General features: G+C 33.4%; 1 protein-coding gene across 1 annotated transcript; it reads right to left on the bottom strand.

Annotated features, from left to right (window-relative positions):
* Positions 1-3,892: 3,892 nt before the first annotated feature.
* On the bottom strand, positions 3,893-5,921 carry LOC137810877 (cytochrome P450 89A2). The gene has a single exon (XM_068612360.2). The coding sequence runs from the start codon at positions 5,522-5,524 to the stop codon at positions 4,031-4,033; it is 1,494 nt and encodes a 497-aa protein (XP_068468461.1). The 5' UTR covers positions 5,525-5,921; the 3' UTR covers positions 3,893-4,030.
* Positions 5,922-18,639: the final 12,718 nt, after the last annotated feature.

Genomic DNA, 18,639 nt, shown 5'->3' with positions numbered 1-18,639 from the left:
ATGTTTTGAAAAAAGACCTCTTAAATGGTGAAAACCATTAGGAAGTATAAAATCATCCCTAACATTTTTTAACCAAGATGGTGTTGAAATAGGAACCTTGGGTAATGAAAAAGATAAGGAAGGAAAACACCTTGGAGGTGAAAGGATAAGACCCATGTCAACTTGGCCTTCTTTGTCTTTTTCATATTTACTTGTGGTAGGTGGGTGAGTTAGGTCTTGTTTTACCTTGTTTATCATTAAGGTTTGCTTTTGTGGACAATGAAGAGCTATGTGCCCAAAACCTAAACATTTAAAACATTTGATATTTGAAGTTTTGGTAGGTGACTTAGGAGTAGAAGGATTTGTAGTAGAAACTTTTTTTGGAGAAGTGGTTTTCAAAAGATATAATTCCATCTTGATGGCTATGTGAAGCACTTGCTTTAAAGAAGAGTACTCATTTAATTCTATAAATTCTCTAATATCGCTTCTCAAACCACGTATAAACCATTTTATCTTTGACTCTTCATTAGCATGCATATTCATTTTAGTCAAAGTTGTTTCAAAATCTTTAAAGTATTCATCTACCATCCTATGTCCTTGAGGAAGCCTTTGGAACTTCAACAAATGTTCCTTCCTAGAAGGAGGAACAAACCTCGCGCGCATACACTCTTTCAAAGCATTCCAAGAAACCACGGGAGGTTTCTTGCGATATATAATGTCCATTACAATACCATGCCACCATTTCATGGCATAATCACTAAATTCTAAGGTGGCTAGCTTATATTTGTGCTCATCTAGGATCTCATGGAGGTCAAAAATATGTTCACATTTAGCCTCCCAATCTAGATACACATTAGGATCACTATCCCCATTGAAACTAGGAATTTTGACCGAAGGGAGCTTGGCCTTTGAATCTCGGTAGTAGCGATCTTCACGTTTATCTTCATGAGCATGAGGTCTATATCCATGAAAGTGGGATTGAGGTCTCCTTCTTCTATGTTCTTCTTCACGTCCATGATCATTGGAAGAGCCTCTAGATGAAGGTGTATGAGAATGACGTTCTCCATTGATTGATTTAGAGGACCTAGTGTGCTTCATTTCAACTCTTTGTATTCTTTCCTCCAACTTTCTTATAGCTTCATCTTGGAGATTAATGGTTCGTTTTGCCTTTTTTAATTCATCAAGAGCAGAAGCTTTGCTAGAATAATGCTGTTTGGAAGAACCACTGCTGGAATATGAAGCCATTGGTAAAAGAAAACAGCAAACAACAAAACAACAAACAAAGTTAAGAAAACAAAGTTAGCAAAAATAAATTGGAACCAAACTGCCGAAGTGAAGTGTCACTTAAATCACTCCAAAGAAAGAATACTCCCTTGACCAAGCTGATATTGAGGCCTTTAGTAACCTCAAATGAAATATGTCAAAGCAAGAGCACACAATCTTCAAAGCACTTCACCACAAAACCAATGAATAATGAAAGACAAGCAAGAAAAGGTATAAGCAATAAAAGGCTATAACAAAAGGAATACTAGATGTATGACAAACTCAAAGATTAATGAACAAAAGACAAGCAAGAAAATAAGGTACTCAATGAAAAAGAAGGCACACAAAAGATACCTAAAGAAAAGCACTAGAGTAGATGAAGAAAACAAAAACAGAGCTACTGGAAAATATTTTTTATGCAAACTGTGCTTGATGTTCACTGATTTAACTGGAACGATATAAAGCGAACTGGATTATGAAATTTTAACCACAGAAAGTTCAAGATCTTAGCTCAGCACTGACACTGGAATTACTCAAAAACAGTAAGCCAATTAATTGAGATAAATTTTTCAAAATCACTGCCTGATTACCGTATTTTTTTCGGCAGAATTGCACACTTTTTGTTTTTGATTTATCATTTTTTTTGTACTTTGAATTTTGAAGTACTTCTTTTTTCTATTGTTTTACAACACTTTGAAGAACACAAATCCAAAATTTCAGAAATTTCCAGCTAGTAAATCAATTGCAATAAATCGAAACAGTAAGTACGTTTTCAGAAAAATAGAGGAATCCTAACAGGAATGAAAAACAGAATTAAGAACTAGCAAAGACATAATGGAAATGATGTATAGGAACTTGTATAGATCTAAAATACAAGTATGAACTCAATACTAAAACAGAAAATGCACAAAGGATCAAGTATGAAACTCATAAACTGTAATACACCAAAGCAAGAAACAAAAAATTCAATAAAAGTACTACAAGAAGTGATGACATTGTTGGAAAAACATGACTATGACAAAACTTGTATAGATTCAAAAAGGAAAAGACACAAACACATGATAGGCACAATTAAGAAAACAAAATAAGCCTAAAAACAAAAAGATAAACAACAAGAATTATAGAGTTCTTGAATTAAAGTGCAACACAACTCAAAAATTAAAGAAGAACAAACCTAAACTCTAGATACCACGTGATATGATTCCAATAGCACAATATGAATGATTCTTGACATTCTTAGGAATCAACTTGGGTTGGATATGAGGTAGGCACTTTTTCATAGAATTGGATCAAGGTTCTATGTTAAAGAACTCACCAAGACTAGTACCAAAACCCAAACTCATATGGAAGTTCCATATATTGTCAAATTGAACCAAAAACAACAACTAGAAAAGAAGAAGAAGCAAAGCTGAACAACAAAAGTGAAATGAACCGAAGCAAAACACAAAGGAATTGAAATGCCAAACTGAAAAAGCAAAGAACCAAGCTAAGACATGAACATAAAAAGAGAAGGAAGGAAGGAGAAGAGAAAGCTCATGAAGATGGAGGATTGGTTGGATGATCACGCCACTTAGAGGATGGAGACTCCAAGATGAGTGTGCTATGCCGCCACTTGAGGTAACCAAGAACACTCAAGATAAGACTAAGTGAGGAAGGCACAAAGCTCTCCAATTCTCTCTCAAATTGAGTAGAGTTTCTCTAATTCAAAATTCAAATCTGAATTATGAAGGACCTAAGCCCTCCTTTTATAGGAGGAATGGCTGGTCATTTACATAGCTTATTCCCTAAGCTACCCAAAATGCTCCTAAGCTTACGCCCCCCTTACTAAGCTCACTCCCCAAGCTTCTAGAATTTTCTAAACTAAAGCCTAGAGATGTTTTTACAAAAGAGGTGTCTAATGTTTCCCTCTAAGCATCTTTCTAAACACTATTCTATATTATTTACAATTTAAAAGAAACTATAAAGAGAGATATTTAATTGAAGTCTATTCTTGAAAGCTTGTAGACTTCTTTGGCTTTAGGCTTGATCCTCTCTTTATTTTATGTCTTCTTTTAATTTTGAGAAGATTGGAAGGAAAAACTTCAAATGTGAGGGTGAATGCCCTATGAAACTTCCGCCAATCCTCTCCAAAATTAAAAAAAAATAACTCGGCCATAAAGTCACATTCCATCACTTTTGCGTTCACCACAAAAGATTTATTTTCAGGACTCTCTTCAACTCAGACATAGGATAATGTTTTAGATGGACTAATGAGATGTGATGATTAGCTTAAACACATGAAAATACTTTAATTGATTAGGACTCATTAAAGAAAATATATATTAAAATTATTAATTTATTATATATTTATTTTCTCATCATTAAGTACAAGCACCCATTGATAATAGAATGATAAATTTTATGAGAGGAGTGATGTAGAATTTTTTTAAAATAATCTTAGACCCTCTAAGAATAGCAACAACAGTAAGAATAGTAACAACGTATTTAGAAAGATGGTAATTTTCTCTCTAGGATGGTTAGAAATAATGGAAACTTCTCCTCGGATGTTCTAACTTTTCCATCTCTGTATACCACCGAAAATCATATAAGAAACTGCCCAACTTACAACTGCAAATCACAACTTCCTAAAAAGATTATATTTTCACAACTCTTCTTTTATATAAACAAATTTACAATCTTTTTATAATAATATTGAAAATACATACACACAGCATAAGCACCGCTCTTATCTATTATGCATCATCAAATTATTTATACAATATAGTGAGAAATGTGTACATTGCAGAGTCTAGATTCTAGGAGAAAGATGAACATGCAATGCATTTTTCATGACCACAGTGAACTCTTGTTTCTCTGACAAATCCACATCTCCTCCATCAGGAACCTTCCACTCAAAATTCCAAACTAAATTAGCGACGAAGTACTCCAAATGAAGAAGGGCGAGATTATAGCCAGGGCAAATCCTTCTCCCAGCACCAAAGGGCATCATCTTGATCTCTTTACTCCCAGTAATATCAAAGCTCTCATCATTCATAAACCTCTCTGGCTTAAACGCCAAGGGATCCTCCCATACCTTAGGGTCCCACCCCATCTCTGCCACCATGAAATTCACTGTCCCATTCTTAGGGACCAAGTAATCATTAAAAACCACATCCTCAGTTACTGCATGAGGCAACACAAAGTGACCAGGTGGGTGACGCCTCAAACCCTCCAAAATCACACACTTCAGATAACCAAGTTTCTGCAAGTCTTCTTCTTTCACTTCTCTCTCTTCTCTCTCACCCAATACCTCCCTTATCTCATCCACCAACCTCTCTTGCACATGCGGGTACTTCACCAAATTCGCCATGATCCACTGCAACGCCGTGGAAGTCGTGTCCGTGCCCGCGTTTAAAAATTCATTACACAGCGTCACAAGTTCCTCTTCGTTGAGCTTGCGTTTCTCCTCAGGCAACTGCAAATCCAACAAAGTATCAATATAAGAAGCAACACCTTCCTCCTTGCCTTGCTTTTGCTTTTGCTTCCTGGCTCTTATAAGCGGAACCAAAACATCCTCTTGCTCCGTCCGAAGCCTCAGCAACTCCTCCCAGAGTTTGCGGAACAAAACGCGCGTGACTCTGGGCCAGAAATTGAGGATGTTGAAGGATTTAACGCGCAGAAGCATCTGGCGCTGCACGCGCTCGATGTCTCGGACTTTGCCATCATCGAGTTGTTCCCCGAAACACATGAAGACGAGCAAGCAGAACATGGAGTATCGGAAATGGTCGATGATTCTGACAGAATTGTTGGTTTCGGAATGGGATTTGAGGTGCTTGAGGAGGGTGTGGAGGACCCAGTTGCGGATCCCAGAGAAGGACTTGACGCGGGAGTGGTGGAGCATATGAGAGGTTAGGTTGCGGCGGAGAATGCGCCAGGTGGCGCCATAGGAGGCGGAGCTAATGTTGTGTTGGTGGGTGGTTATGATTTTGGCGGCGGCGAGAGCTTTGGGGCGATCGGAGAAAAGAGAAGCATTTTGGACGAGGGCTTGGTGGGCGAGAAAGCGGTCGCGTATGAAGACGACGGGAGTAGTAGCAATGTAGAGAGTGAGAATGGGACCGTATTTGGTGTGGAGGGTTGGGAGAATTGGTTCGATTTGAAAGGACTTTGTTAGCCAAAGGATGTTTGAGATGATTGGGATGTGTGAAGGGCCAAGAGGAGTGGTGGGTTTGTTGTGAAGGGAGAAGAAGCGTCTTATTAGGACGCAAACGGAGAGAGAGAGTATGATGAAGAAGCAGGGCTCCATGAGTGTTTGGCCAGTCTGTGGCTAGGTTGTTGTTGTTGATGAGTCAAACCCACTTATAAGACAGACGGATGGAACACGAGTATACAACGTAATCGAAATTCTTCACTGTGCAATAGTCTTACACTCAGAGTTTATATTTCATATTTGAGGATTCATATTTTGGGAATGAGCCATACATTGTAAAACTCTTTAGTGTGTGAAGATAACCCTCTCCACTTTCATTGTTGATTATATTGTTGCCTTAGAGTTTTTCATTTGTCGAGAGCTTTTAGTTTCACGGGGAGGTTAAAACTTGTTAACCGGAGGAGAGTTCTAGAATAATTGTTATCGGGGAGAAGTGTAAAATATTTCTTATTTGGAGAAGTGTAGAATATTTGTTAGTAAATCGATACATATTTTTTTTTCTATTCCTTGGTTATTATAATTTGTGTTTGAAATAAGCGAATTAATTCAGGCTACATTCAACCTCTCTTCTAGAAGAACCAAATTGTACCTACAATTGGTGAGCTAATCTTAGGGGTTAGTTCTCTACAGAACTTGAGGCAACGATCAAAAGGGGAACTCAATGGAATCTCTAGGTCAACTGATTGACAACACCACAATTCAATGAAGAGAAATATCTGTATAGAAAATCAGGATGGACGCATTCTTGGAGTACATTGACTTAGATCTAATGGAGACTATTGAGAAAGGTATATCTCCTCTGCTTGACATTGTTAGAAAGCTACTTCCAGAAGAAGCCTGAAATGATTAGCAAAAGATGTTATATAAGCTGAATGCCAATGCCAAGAGCATTCTCTTATGTGCATTATTTGAAGAGGAAACATCCAGAGTGACCACTATGATAAGTGCCAAGGACATATGGGAATCCTTGCAAAACCTGTTGATGATTTAAAAAAGGACCATATATCCTCAAAATCAAAGAGCGACCATACATGCTACTCATAAGATGAAATGAACACACATGAGGATGCTTTCGAAACATCGAAGCCTGATAATGAGGTAAATATCTCTGACATACGCTCTCTTAGGGAAAGCCTATCTAAAAGTTTAAAACACGAAAGACTCTCAATCATACGTTCAAGTACAACCTCTCACAAAAACTAGTTTTCCAAGAGATCACAAGATTAAAATAACTACTAAAGAATTGGAAATGAATTTTGTATTGTTCAAAACCTGAGAACTCAATGGGAAATTATAAGAGAATGAATCTAAAAATGGTTTTAGCCTTCCATGCGGAGGCAAAACGAAAGAATTACAAAGAAGAAAAGAAACTAAGAAAACCCTGTGAAGCTTCATTTTTTCTTCTTGAAGCTTGTATATTTTTTTAGGTTTTTTTGCTCTAAGGATCTCGGGAAAATATTTTGGTTTAGATTTTGTTAACAGTTTCTCAGTTCCCAATTTAACAAAATTATTTGATTATGTTTCCTTGTATTTTGTAGAAGATTTGCTTCCAATTCTATTTTTGGGATATTGTAAATTTCATTCTCTTATTCCTCTCCACAAATTTCGTTTTCTGTTTTAATTCAAAGAAGAAACTTGGGATAAAAACACATAATTAACATAAATAATAGTTAAGGCCAAAATAAAACGAATTAGAAGAAGCATAATTTAAACAATGGATTTATTGATGATTACCGTCCAAAAATCTATAATTAAAGCTATTAAGTGTGAATAAAATTATGATCATCAATGTGTTAATTGATAAATGCCTAATTTCCGTAATATTTCATATTAAAATATAGGCACTTATGAGTATTAATTACTAATTTACATATAAAATAATTCCTAATTTATGAATTTATACCTTTTAACATTTTTTATGATCTTTAATTGAATAAGAGCATTTTATCCCCAAATTTGATGTTAATTGTAGGTTTTTAGGGAATAATGGAGATTTGAACTAATGAAGAATGATATATGCTAAAAGGAGAAAGCTGGAAGGCTCAAAACGCACAAAAGAGAGAAAAAGTCCAACTCAGCAGCAAAAATGCAATAGATTAATTGGGCTAATTTTATGTTTTTATGAACGAGTCCAAAGAGCAACGCAGGAAGTCACCTAACCCTAGCAAATTAATTAGTTTAAATAAGGGGCTATAGGCACAACCCTAGTGTGCCAGATTGAGAGGAAAACACCATTGAGTGAATTGTAACCAATTGGGAGAATGAAAGGTGCTATAAGTATGCATGGCTAATTCTACCCTTTGGGATTGGAAGTAATATGTTCAATTCCTTATGTATTGAGGTGATATTTAATTATGATATAATATTATGTTCATGATTGATTATTGGTATTGTTGTTTTGCTTTTAAATATTTGAGACATGTTTGAGGATCATAAATCTGTCTTAGAAGTATTTTTAGGGTTCTGACCTAAACAACAATACTAAACATATTTGAGTGCTAGGAATAGACTTGAAATGTTAATTACTATTAACTTATGAGTTTAATTCTAAGTTGTTCTTATAATTATGCGAAGGATCGATATTTAGGGAACATTCGTAAGAATTTTATATGCGAGGAATCAATATAAATTACTTTTATACGGGCATCAATTTCAATCAAAGAGCATAATGTTAACATGCTAATCAAAATACGTAAGAGTGAGACAGATGAAACAAAATCCCTATTTTTCCAACTTGAAGCAACCAATTCTTTATCTGTTTTGTTATTGATCATCGCCAAGACAAACACTTTCAACACACTTTTAATTGTTCTATTTTATATTTAGTGAGTATTATACTTGATAATTCAACTGTACCTTGTGGGATCGATATTCGTCCTTAGGGACAAATTATTATTTATGACAATGCGGTGCACTTGTCATAGAAAGTCATCATTAATCCAAGTAAATGACCTTGTTTTTCCTGCATTTTAACATTTTGGACATGGGTGGAAGAGATTCATACATTGTTGCAGCTATCATAATCTTGGGCAGACCCTTCATGAAGATAACGCGTATCAAGATTGATGTACATGCAAACATACTTACTATGGAGTTTGGAGACAGTTTAGTATAGTTCAACATCCAAAACGCTACGAAACATGATTTTGAGAATTATATTGGTTTCATCAACATTTTATATGATATTGTAGATGATAGCGTGTTAAACGTTATAAGGAAATGTAATTTTTTTTTATCTAACTGAAGAGACAGACACTAAGACAAACAAGTTTATATCTTTTGATGGTATAAACGATAATAATCATTGTGATGTGGGTTCTAATATTGAAGCTAATGTTGTTGAATGCACATATGCAATAACATTAAATGAGTCTAATCTTGCAACTTCGTAGGTTGTTGAAGTCACTCTCAACATTAGACTATTTTACCATCTATCGTTCAATCATCACCACTTAAACTGAAACCACTTCCTACCCACCTCAAATACGCTTATCTAGAACAAGGATAATAACTTCCAATGATTATTTCCACTACTCTTTATGTTGATCAATAGTAAAAGTTGTTGCAAATGATTGGACAATAAAAGAAGGCTATTGGTTGGATGCTTGTAGATATTCTAGGTATCATCCCTTCCATATGCATGCATAGAATTTTGTTAGAAAAAGCGATGAAACTATGAGATAACCCAGTGTAGACTTAATCCCCATATTCTTGATGTGGTGAAAAAAAGGTCACTAAGTTGCTACAAGGTAGTATCGTTTATCCCATACTTGATAGCACTTGGGTGAGCCCAATTCAAATTGTACCTAAGAAATCTGGGATAACATTGGTGAAGAACGAGCATGATAAAATCATTCCCACTAGAGAGCCTATATTGATTACAAACTTGAATCAAGACACTAGGAATGATCACTTACCCTTTCTTTTTCTTATTCAAATGCTTGAGTGTCTAGCAGGTAAGACCCACTACTGTTTCTTGAGTAGTTTTTTTGGTTATTTTCAAATTTATATTGCACTAGAAGGCCATCACAAGACCACCTTTACATGTCCTTGGGTACTTTTGCATATAGGAGGATGCCTTTGGGTCTATGAAATGCCCCAAGAACCATCCAATGGTGCATGATGAGTATTTTTTTTGACTTGTTGAACATTGCATAGAACTTTTCATGGATGTTTCAATATTTATGGCTCTTCCTTTGATCAATGTCTGGTAAATCTTACTAAGGTGCATTGAAAATAACCTAGTTTTAAATAATGAGAAATGTCCTTTTTATGGTTGCATAAGGCACCATCTTAGGCCACATACGGTAGGAGTCCCGCATAGGCCCGCCCACGTTTGGCCCGTAAAATGCTGGCTAGGTTGGCCCGTCTCACGGTAGGAGTGCAGACTCATTTCACTAGCCTGCCCCGCATAAGAAGTAACCCGTGGGCTTGCAGGCCAGCCCGCATAAGATTTTTTTTTTCAAAAATTAAAATTTCATTCATTATAAAAAAAAATATTCCTACTACTGAAAAATTAAAATTTTATTCGTGCTTCAATTCATTTAATTAAGATAAAAAAATATAAATTCAAGTATGAGGGTTGTTAGAAGGTTTGATTAAAAAAATTAAAGTTTTGCTTTGCATCTATTTTTTCCTATATAGGTATGTAAATGTATACGAGTATCTTATCAAAGTTTGGTTACAAAACATTTTAATGAAGATGACTAATTTTTTAATTATCCTATTGAAATATCTTCTTTATATTATTTTTTTATTAATAAATTTTAAATATAAAACTTTACTTAAAACTAAAATCATTGTCACTCTTAATACTTGGGGTATGATTTTTTTTACAATAAAAAATTAAATAATTATTTTTTATTTACGTGGGTCAGCGGGCCAACCCGTCCCGCCACCTGTTGGCCCACGCGTGCTTTGGGTTATGTAGGGTGGGGCAAAGCGGGTCAGCAGGCTAAAATAGTGAGCTCACCCCGCACTTTTTGGTAGCGAGCCGCGGGCTGGCCCGCCTCGCATTGTCACCCCTAAGGGCACATAATCTCTGAAAATGAATCCAAATAAACCCTACTAAATTGAATGTTATATCACAATTGTTGTTCCCCTTTTCTATATGAGAAGTCATCTTTTCTTGGACATGCAGGGTTTATAGATGATTCATCCAAAAGTTTTAGCAAGATTGCTCTTCCCCTTTCCAACTTACTGCAAAAGGATGTTCCATTTGAATTTGAAGAGAATTGCAGAAAGGCATTTGACTACCTTAAGACAACTCTTTGTTGGGTCTATTAGTGTCTAAGTTCAAGAGGGGAGGGGTGAATTGATCTTATAAAATTTTCGCAAAAACACACACTTAACAGTATCTCAGAGGCAAAAAGAACAGATTGTTTTTACATGAAACAGATTGATTCTTCAGAGCAGTCTAGCACAATTTGAATTTGTTCAAATTAAAATTGTAATCAACAGAGGGTTATAACAGAATCAGATTAGTTGGATTTTATGAATATGAAGAATACAGCTATGCTAAGAAAACAATCAAATTCATTCAACACAAGGTTTTAAAGAGAATGAATCTTTCCAAGGTTTTAATGACTAGACTATTTGTTCACAGATCAATTAAAACAACATATACAACTGCCTTGTTTATGATCGGAGAGCTTTAACAAATCAGGAAGAACAGTTTTTACTTAAACCCAGAATTAACAGATTCAATTTCAAAAGAATAGATTTAGTTCTTGACAGAATTAAGCAAAACCAGAAATGAGTGCAAGGATGAGAAGAAAAGGCACGCAAGTTTTTATACCGGTTCACTCATACAGAGCTACGTCCAGTCTCACCTTACCCCAAGGTGGAATCCACTAAAAACAGTACCAATCACTTACAAACACAGCAGTTCTTGAACACTACAAGAACAATACAACCAATGCTGAAAAACCCTATTTCAGCACACCTTGCACTCCAAGAAACCCTATCAAGGAGTGACTAACACTTACACCTTTACAAACCAGAATAAAGGAAAGATTACACCTGAAAAGAAGATGCAAGAACTCAAAACCAGTAGTTCAATTTGCTAGAACAAGCACCTTCACCAAGATCAAAGGTTTCTTAGAACAAGCACACTTGAAAATCCCTTTGGAAAACCTTTCAAAAATCTTTTCAATCCTTCTTCTCACATTGAAAGTGTTTGATCTCTGTCAAAAACGCAATTGCTCAGCATGCTTTCATGTGAGAGAGGCTTTTCTTTATATAGAAAACAGTTTCAAACTTCTTTTCAAAAAACAGTTGAAAAGCTGTTATGAAAACAACAGACTCAGTTTTAAACTTAACAGATTTATTTTGTGAAAACTGCCAACTCAGCTAACTGAAATAACTGTCTGAGTTGTACCTTTGGTGCCCTAACTAACTTTCGAAAATCCTTTCAACTGACCAAATAATAAACCTGTTCTTTCACAGAGAAACAGATTAAAAGATAACAAATAGGCCAGCTCAGCTTAACTGAAATAACGAACTAAGCTTTACCTGTGATGCCCTAATCAGAATGTTAGAAAAGCCTTTTAACAGAGAAGAAATAAATCGATTCTTTCTCCATAAAACAGATTTATTTTTGTACTGATTTAAATCTTTTAAGAGCACTTTTAAAAGCTTTTCAAAAACCATTTAACCACATCATGTGCTTGATCTAGGCTTGGTTAGGCATCTAGGATAGATCATGTAGCAAAAGGCAATCTTACACAATTACAAGCCTACATACAAGATCATCTAAACCTATTACAAACTTCAAAGCAAACTAGCTATTTTCTACATCAAATACACACAACACTAGGTAGAGAAGAGGCTTCATCCATCTTCAACACTCTTATCACTCCTCCTATCATTCAACCACCTAATTCGAAGATTTCATTTGAGCTCATGTGTGATGCATCAAATTACGCTTTGGGAGTTGTGTTATATCAAAAGGTTAATGGAATATCTCATGTGATTTGTTATGCGTCTAGAACTTTAGATGCAACTTAGGTTAATTATACTACCACTGAGATAGAACAATTAGCATTGTCTTTGCTTTAGATAAATTCATATTATAAAACACATCGGGCAAGGATTGTAATAATAATAATGATCAAGCAGATGAGTAGAGGAAACTACAACTACAAGAATTTGATGAGATTCATCTAGAGGCCCATAAAATCTAAGTTTTATACTATCGTATTTCTTTAAGCTCTTTAAGCTGTTACTGAATTGAGTGTCGAAGAATATTTTGTAGGTAGATTACCATTCAGTCTTCGTCATCAAAGTTCGACAACCCTTTTAAGTATGGAAAATTTATAACTTGACTTAATATTCTCGTACCAAGCTAGACATTTTTAAAAAATAAGTTAAGGTTCAGATTTTGTAACAATTTATTTAATTTAAAAAATAATTTCACTTGTTATTTAAAATTTATTTTATGTCTATGAGGGTGGCCTGTTTAATTTATGAGTAATTGTCTTTTATATTACGAAAAAAATATTTCAAATAAAAAAATTCGAGCTTATATTATTGAAATACAAATTTATAATTTGTTGAAGATTTATTATAAAATATACTTTAAACAAATAATTTACTAGGTGATATATATATATATAATATTGTATTATATGCTCAATACAAATATCATACAATAATATAAAAATTGTAATCATTAATTGGTTTATTTAGATGGAATAATATTCAATCATAAGGTGTTTAGAACCGAACCAATGAAAAAAAAAAAAAAAAAAATCGATCTAAATAATTGATAACATATAATACTATACACATTTTTATTGTTTTGGATTTTTGTTTTCTTAGAACTGAGCTATTCGGTACAGTTTGTAAAAAACTAGTCTAAATCAAAGCGAGTAACAATATAAATTTAATATATTTTTTATTATGAAAACAATAATAATAGTTAATTATATACTTCAACCTAAATCTACTTGTAGAGTGCAATTTTTTTGGTTCGTATTCACTGTCGATGTCTTCAGTTGTCCTCAAAGATGACGTCTTCAACTCCACTTTCTCGCTTGACCTCTCATTCTATTTTTATATTTTTTAATTTATCTTTAATTTTTTCTCATTTGTTGATATTATTACACTACAAAACTATTTGATTTTAAATTTTAATAATATTAAATATTTAATCTTATTATTATTTTAATATATATTTATCATATTTTAAATATGAAAATTTTTATTATTATATTTTAATTTAAAAGATGAAAAGAATATTAACTTTTTAATAAAAAATTAAAAATTAAAATTTAAAAACCTATTTAAACCAAATCACATAAATTGGTGTAGTTTGTCTTAGATTTTTTCTTTTCAAACTAAATCACATTTTTTTTTATGTTTGATTTAAATAAAATTGAGTTAAATTGCAGGCGAACACCCTTGCTATTAATGGTATATGTCATTATATGATAAAAAAAATATAAGTTGACGTTATAGAAAGAAAAACTATGAAAAAATATTATTAAATAAAAAAGAACTTTAGTATTAAAATAATTCATTACACTAAATTAATAATTATTTTATAAATTAAAAAATTATTGATATTAAAAGTAATTTCTATTATTAATAAAAATTTATAAAGTAATTTTAAATTGATATTTAATCATTAACTATCAAGATTTTAATTAATAACTATTTTATATTTCAAATTAGTTTATATTAGAATCTATTTATTTATATGTATTTTTTACAAACAAAGATGTGAGACTATATCTTTTATTTGGATCTATGATTTTGTGGAAAAGAGAAGGAGAAAATATAAGTGTGAATAGTCAATCTCTTCTTCCCTTAAAATGAAGAGAATCAAAGGAAAAATCAGCTCAACATTAAGTTTTTTTTAAATTTGCCATTTTTTATTTTAGAATTTCACATTTCTTTACATTTTTCATTAATAAAAAGTAGACTTGATTACAAATATTAGTTATTAAATAAATTTAACTAACACAAATATTTTAATAAAATAAATAATAATAATTAATAATAAAATAAAATTTTAATAAAAAATATGTAGTTATTTATAATAAATAAATTATATAATAATAATACTGATTATAAATATAATAATACTATTTATATTTAATAAAAAAGTTTTCTAATTAGAATTTTTAAATTTATGAATATTTAAATTATTTATTTTTATATAACAATGTACAATTTTTACATATATTCAAAATTTTACATGTAAATTATTTTTTGGCAGGTAATTAACTTGTATTTTTTTTAAAATTAATTATTCAACTATATCGGATTATATTAGTAGTAATTTTAATTCACCCAAATTTAGACAAAAATACCAAATATCTAATTATTCTATTTTTTAAAGATAGGGATAAATTTGTAATCTTACATTTTACACTTTAAAAAAAGAAAAATATTCTCTCAACAATCACATCTTTAATTAACTTTGCTCACAAATCCTCCCTAACATAGCCCAACCCAAAACACTATTTTCTTTACACTTTCTTCTAAAATCCTCACACATTCACTATCTCAAATCCTCAAACTTCCACTCCTAAATCCAAACACAACCTTAGTCTTTTATAGACTAATTTAATAAATATTGATTATTGATACTTAAAATAAAAAAAGTAATATATTCACGAGCTAACGCGTTGAATATATATCTGTCAACACACGTTTGCTATTTTATTTTCTTTTCTGAGATTTTTTTTCTTTTCAAACTGTATTGCGTGCCTTTGTTACTATGAATTCACAAAAGAAAAAGTTCAGGATAAAGCCAAAGTTGGAATTAAAAAAGACAAACATGTCAAAGTAAAAAAAAGGGAAAGGGTTATCATCATTATAGTTCCATCCCAACAACTCAAATTCTCATCCAAAGGTTGAGTAGTATGTCATTAATTTCAAACTATTGGATTAACCCTAAGGATGCTCAGTCACATCAAAGCAAGTCCAAGCATAAAAACTCACACAAAAATAGAAGAAACTGAAGAAAATGATGCTCTAATTTGCTATGCCCAGCTTGGAATTATGAGAACGAATGAATAACAAAAGTTTAGCTAAAGTGGAGAAAACCAACTAAGATTGGTAAAGCAGGTAAATGACTAAAGGAGCACTTGCCATTTTTGAAAAAGAAAGGTATATGGCAGCAAAACGTGGAACTCATATGCTTGGAAAATTGTGGTTGTATTGTAATAGAGTATGGCTATAGGTTTCCAATAACATGAGTTCCTCAAGTTCTTGATTTTTTATAAACCAGCATTTAGAATATTTGAGTTGCTAATTATTGAAATATGGTATCCATAATGACCCTAAACATTGACAAAGGGTTAGATCATCACAAACTTAAGCGTTGCCGATGCTAGATACTTTTGTGAGAAAGAAATGAAAAAGAGAAAACAGAGAAAAAAAAGTAAAAGAACTGCAAAAGTAAAGTAACTGTTGCTGCAAACATCCCTTGTTTAAGAGGTTTAGTAAAAAATCTGTCACTTGTTAATTGCTAGAAATGGGAAGCAACTGCAAAAGTTTGGATTTTGGATTGAAATTTTTCCTGAATAACATGACAATTTATTTTTATGTGTTTAGTTCCCTCATGAAAGTTTGGGTTGTAGGCAATACACCTTGCAGACTGGTTGTCACAATAAACAACTGCAAGTGTCTCAGTTTGTATTCTGAACTCATTGATCAAGTAAGTTAGTCACTGAATCTCGCAAGTAAGAGTTGCAAGAGCACGATATTCAACCTCATAAGACGACCGTGAAACAGTGGATTGTTTCTTGGATTTCCAACTAATTAAAGATGAACCAAGAAACACACAAAATCCAGTTGTAGGTCTTCTAGTTTGAGGGCAGGTTGCCCAGTCCGAATCACAAAAGCCCTTCAGTTGTAAGTTGGAGTGGCTGGGAAAGAACAAACCTAATGCAATCCTAGCCTGCATTGTTATGAGTATTTTGTTTTGTATTTTGGGATGCGGAATTTGGTGGGATTGGATGACTAAAATGAGTGAAATAAATTGTGAAGTATTGGTGTATGGAGAATGAAAATGAAGCTTAAGAGAGGTTAGGACAACTCCTAAGAGATTCCTTGGTAAAACACTTAGAAATAAGGCTAGCAAAGAGTGAGTTAAAAGACTAGTAGAGTATGAAATTGTTGACAACAATTCAATAGTATATTCAAAGCTCCTTTACAAGGGGGCTATCACCTGTATTTATAGTGCTATGGGTAGCCAAGGTGCAAACTTTAATCCTAAAAAGTTCAGTCATAGAAGGACTAGTGACTTTCTCTAATTGGAGCAAATCCTTTCAAATTAGAGGTTGACAAGTGTCCTCCTCTACCTGGAGAGAATCCTTTCCATTAAGGAGATGACATGTGGACCTTCATGTCTTCTTTGCCACTCCATGCTTTCTATTTGCACTCTAATAATTTATTTGTGCTCCCTAGATGGTCTAGATTTGTATTGGGTCCAAGGAGGCTCAATTGTAACTCTAGCTAGACTCTTTCTTTTTTTCTATATACACACTACTCTAATTGGCCCAATACATGGTCCATGAAAATTGGCCCAATACATGGGCCAAACAATGACCGAAATACAAACCCAAAATAAAAGCCTATACTACTTTGTACAATTTTATAAGAATAGGAAATTTGGATGAAAAGTTAAAAATTAATTCTCCACAAAAATAGAGTTTTTTGAACTCCTTTTTATTCTTCTTCATTCTTCGAGCCATGGCCCTAGTTAAAGGCCCAATATGTGTTCTTCCGAATAGTCGTCCATCAGACCCTCCCTCTTGAAAATGATTTGTCATCAGATTCAATTCTTCAACATTGTCAGCACCACCTACAAAAGGAATCAAATCACAAACATTAAAAGTAGTGCTAACTCCATAATCAGTTTGGAGGTCTAATTTATATGCATTGTCATTTATGCGTTGAAGGACCTGGAATGGACCATCTCCTCTGAGATTGAGTTTTGACTTTCTTTGGTTTGGAAATCTTTCTTTTCGTAATGTAGCCAAACCTAGTCTCATTCCTAAAAATAATATTTTAAGAGAGGTTAGGCCAACTCCTAAGAGGTTCCTTGCTAAAACACTTAGAAATAAGGCTAGCAAAGGTGCAACCTTTAACCCTAAAAACTCTCCATTCATAGAAGGACAAGAGACTCTCTCTAATCGGCAAATCCTCTCAAATTAGAGGTTGACAAGTGTCCTCCCCTAATTGGGGAGAATCCTCTCCATTAAAGAGATGACATGTGGACCTTCATGCCTTCCTTGCCACTCCTTGTTTTCTATTTGCACTCCAATAATTTGTTTGTGCACCCTAGATGGTCTAGAGTTGCATTGGGTCCAAGAAGGCCCAATTGGAGGGAATCCATGTTTGGAGTAACTCATCAACTGTATGATACAATTTATGACAGAAAGTACACTGCTTACCATTATTTTGGTATTAGTTTCTTCCTCTACCTTGTGATTTCCATCCTCCATTATGATGCGTTTTCCAGCTCCCTTGACTACCTAAAGTATTTAATAATATTTTTCTATTTACCATTGCATTCCCAGTCAATTGATTTTCCTGTTGAATAACGAGAGAGAAAACGTGTTGACACTTAGAAGTGGCTCCATGAGTAAGATCTGTGTCTCAACAGTAGCATATCTTTCATTCAAACCCTTCAAAAAACATAACACGTATTTTTGATTCTCTATGCTTCACAACATTTTTTATCAAAGCACAACTACATTTAATCTTGCAAACGCAATCCGGATTGGTCTTAGGGATTTTAGCTCCTCCCATAAGGTTTTTAATTTTGTAAAGAACTTAGTAACGTCGCGTTCCCCTTGCCTTATAGAATGTAACTCCTGCAAAAGATATGAAATCCTAAAATGATAACCTTTTGAGAACCTTTCCCGTAAATCTTTCCACAATTCTCTTGCGTTTTCAATGTAGACAATACTTTGAGCTATTTGAGTATTCACCGTCTTCATTATCCAAGATATCACCATCAAGTTGCATCTTTCCCAAAATTTATGTAAAGATGAACCAAATTGAGGTACGAGAATGCTTCTGTCAACAAACTTGTGTTTATTCTTCGAAAGAAGCACTCTTTTCATTCCCCGCCTCCAAGCGTGGTAATTTCCACCATCAAGTTGTATATTGATTAGCATCATTCCTGGGTTTTCTCCAAGATGCAAATAGTAAGGACTTGATGGGTTCTAGGAATCATTTGAACTGGTTCT

Source organism: Phaseolus vulgaris, chromosome 2 (genome assembly GCF_051622355.1).
Source record: "Phaseolus vulgaris cultivar YP4 chromosome 2, ASM5162235v1, whole genome shotgun sequence".
Classification (NCBI taxonomy): Eukaryota; Viridiplantae; Streptophyta; class Magnoliopsida; order Fabales; family Fabaceae; genus Phaseolus; species Phaseolus vulgaris.
This window is presented reverse-complemented; position numbering and strand designations above follow the sequence as displayed.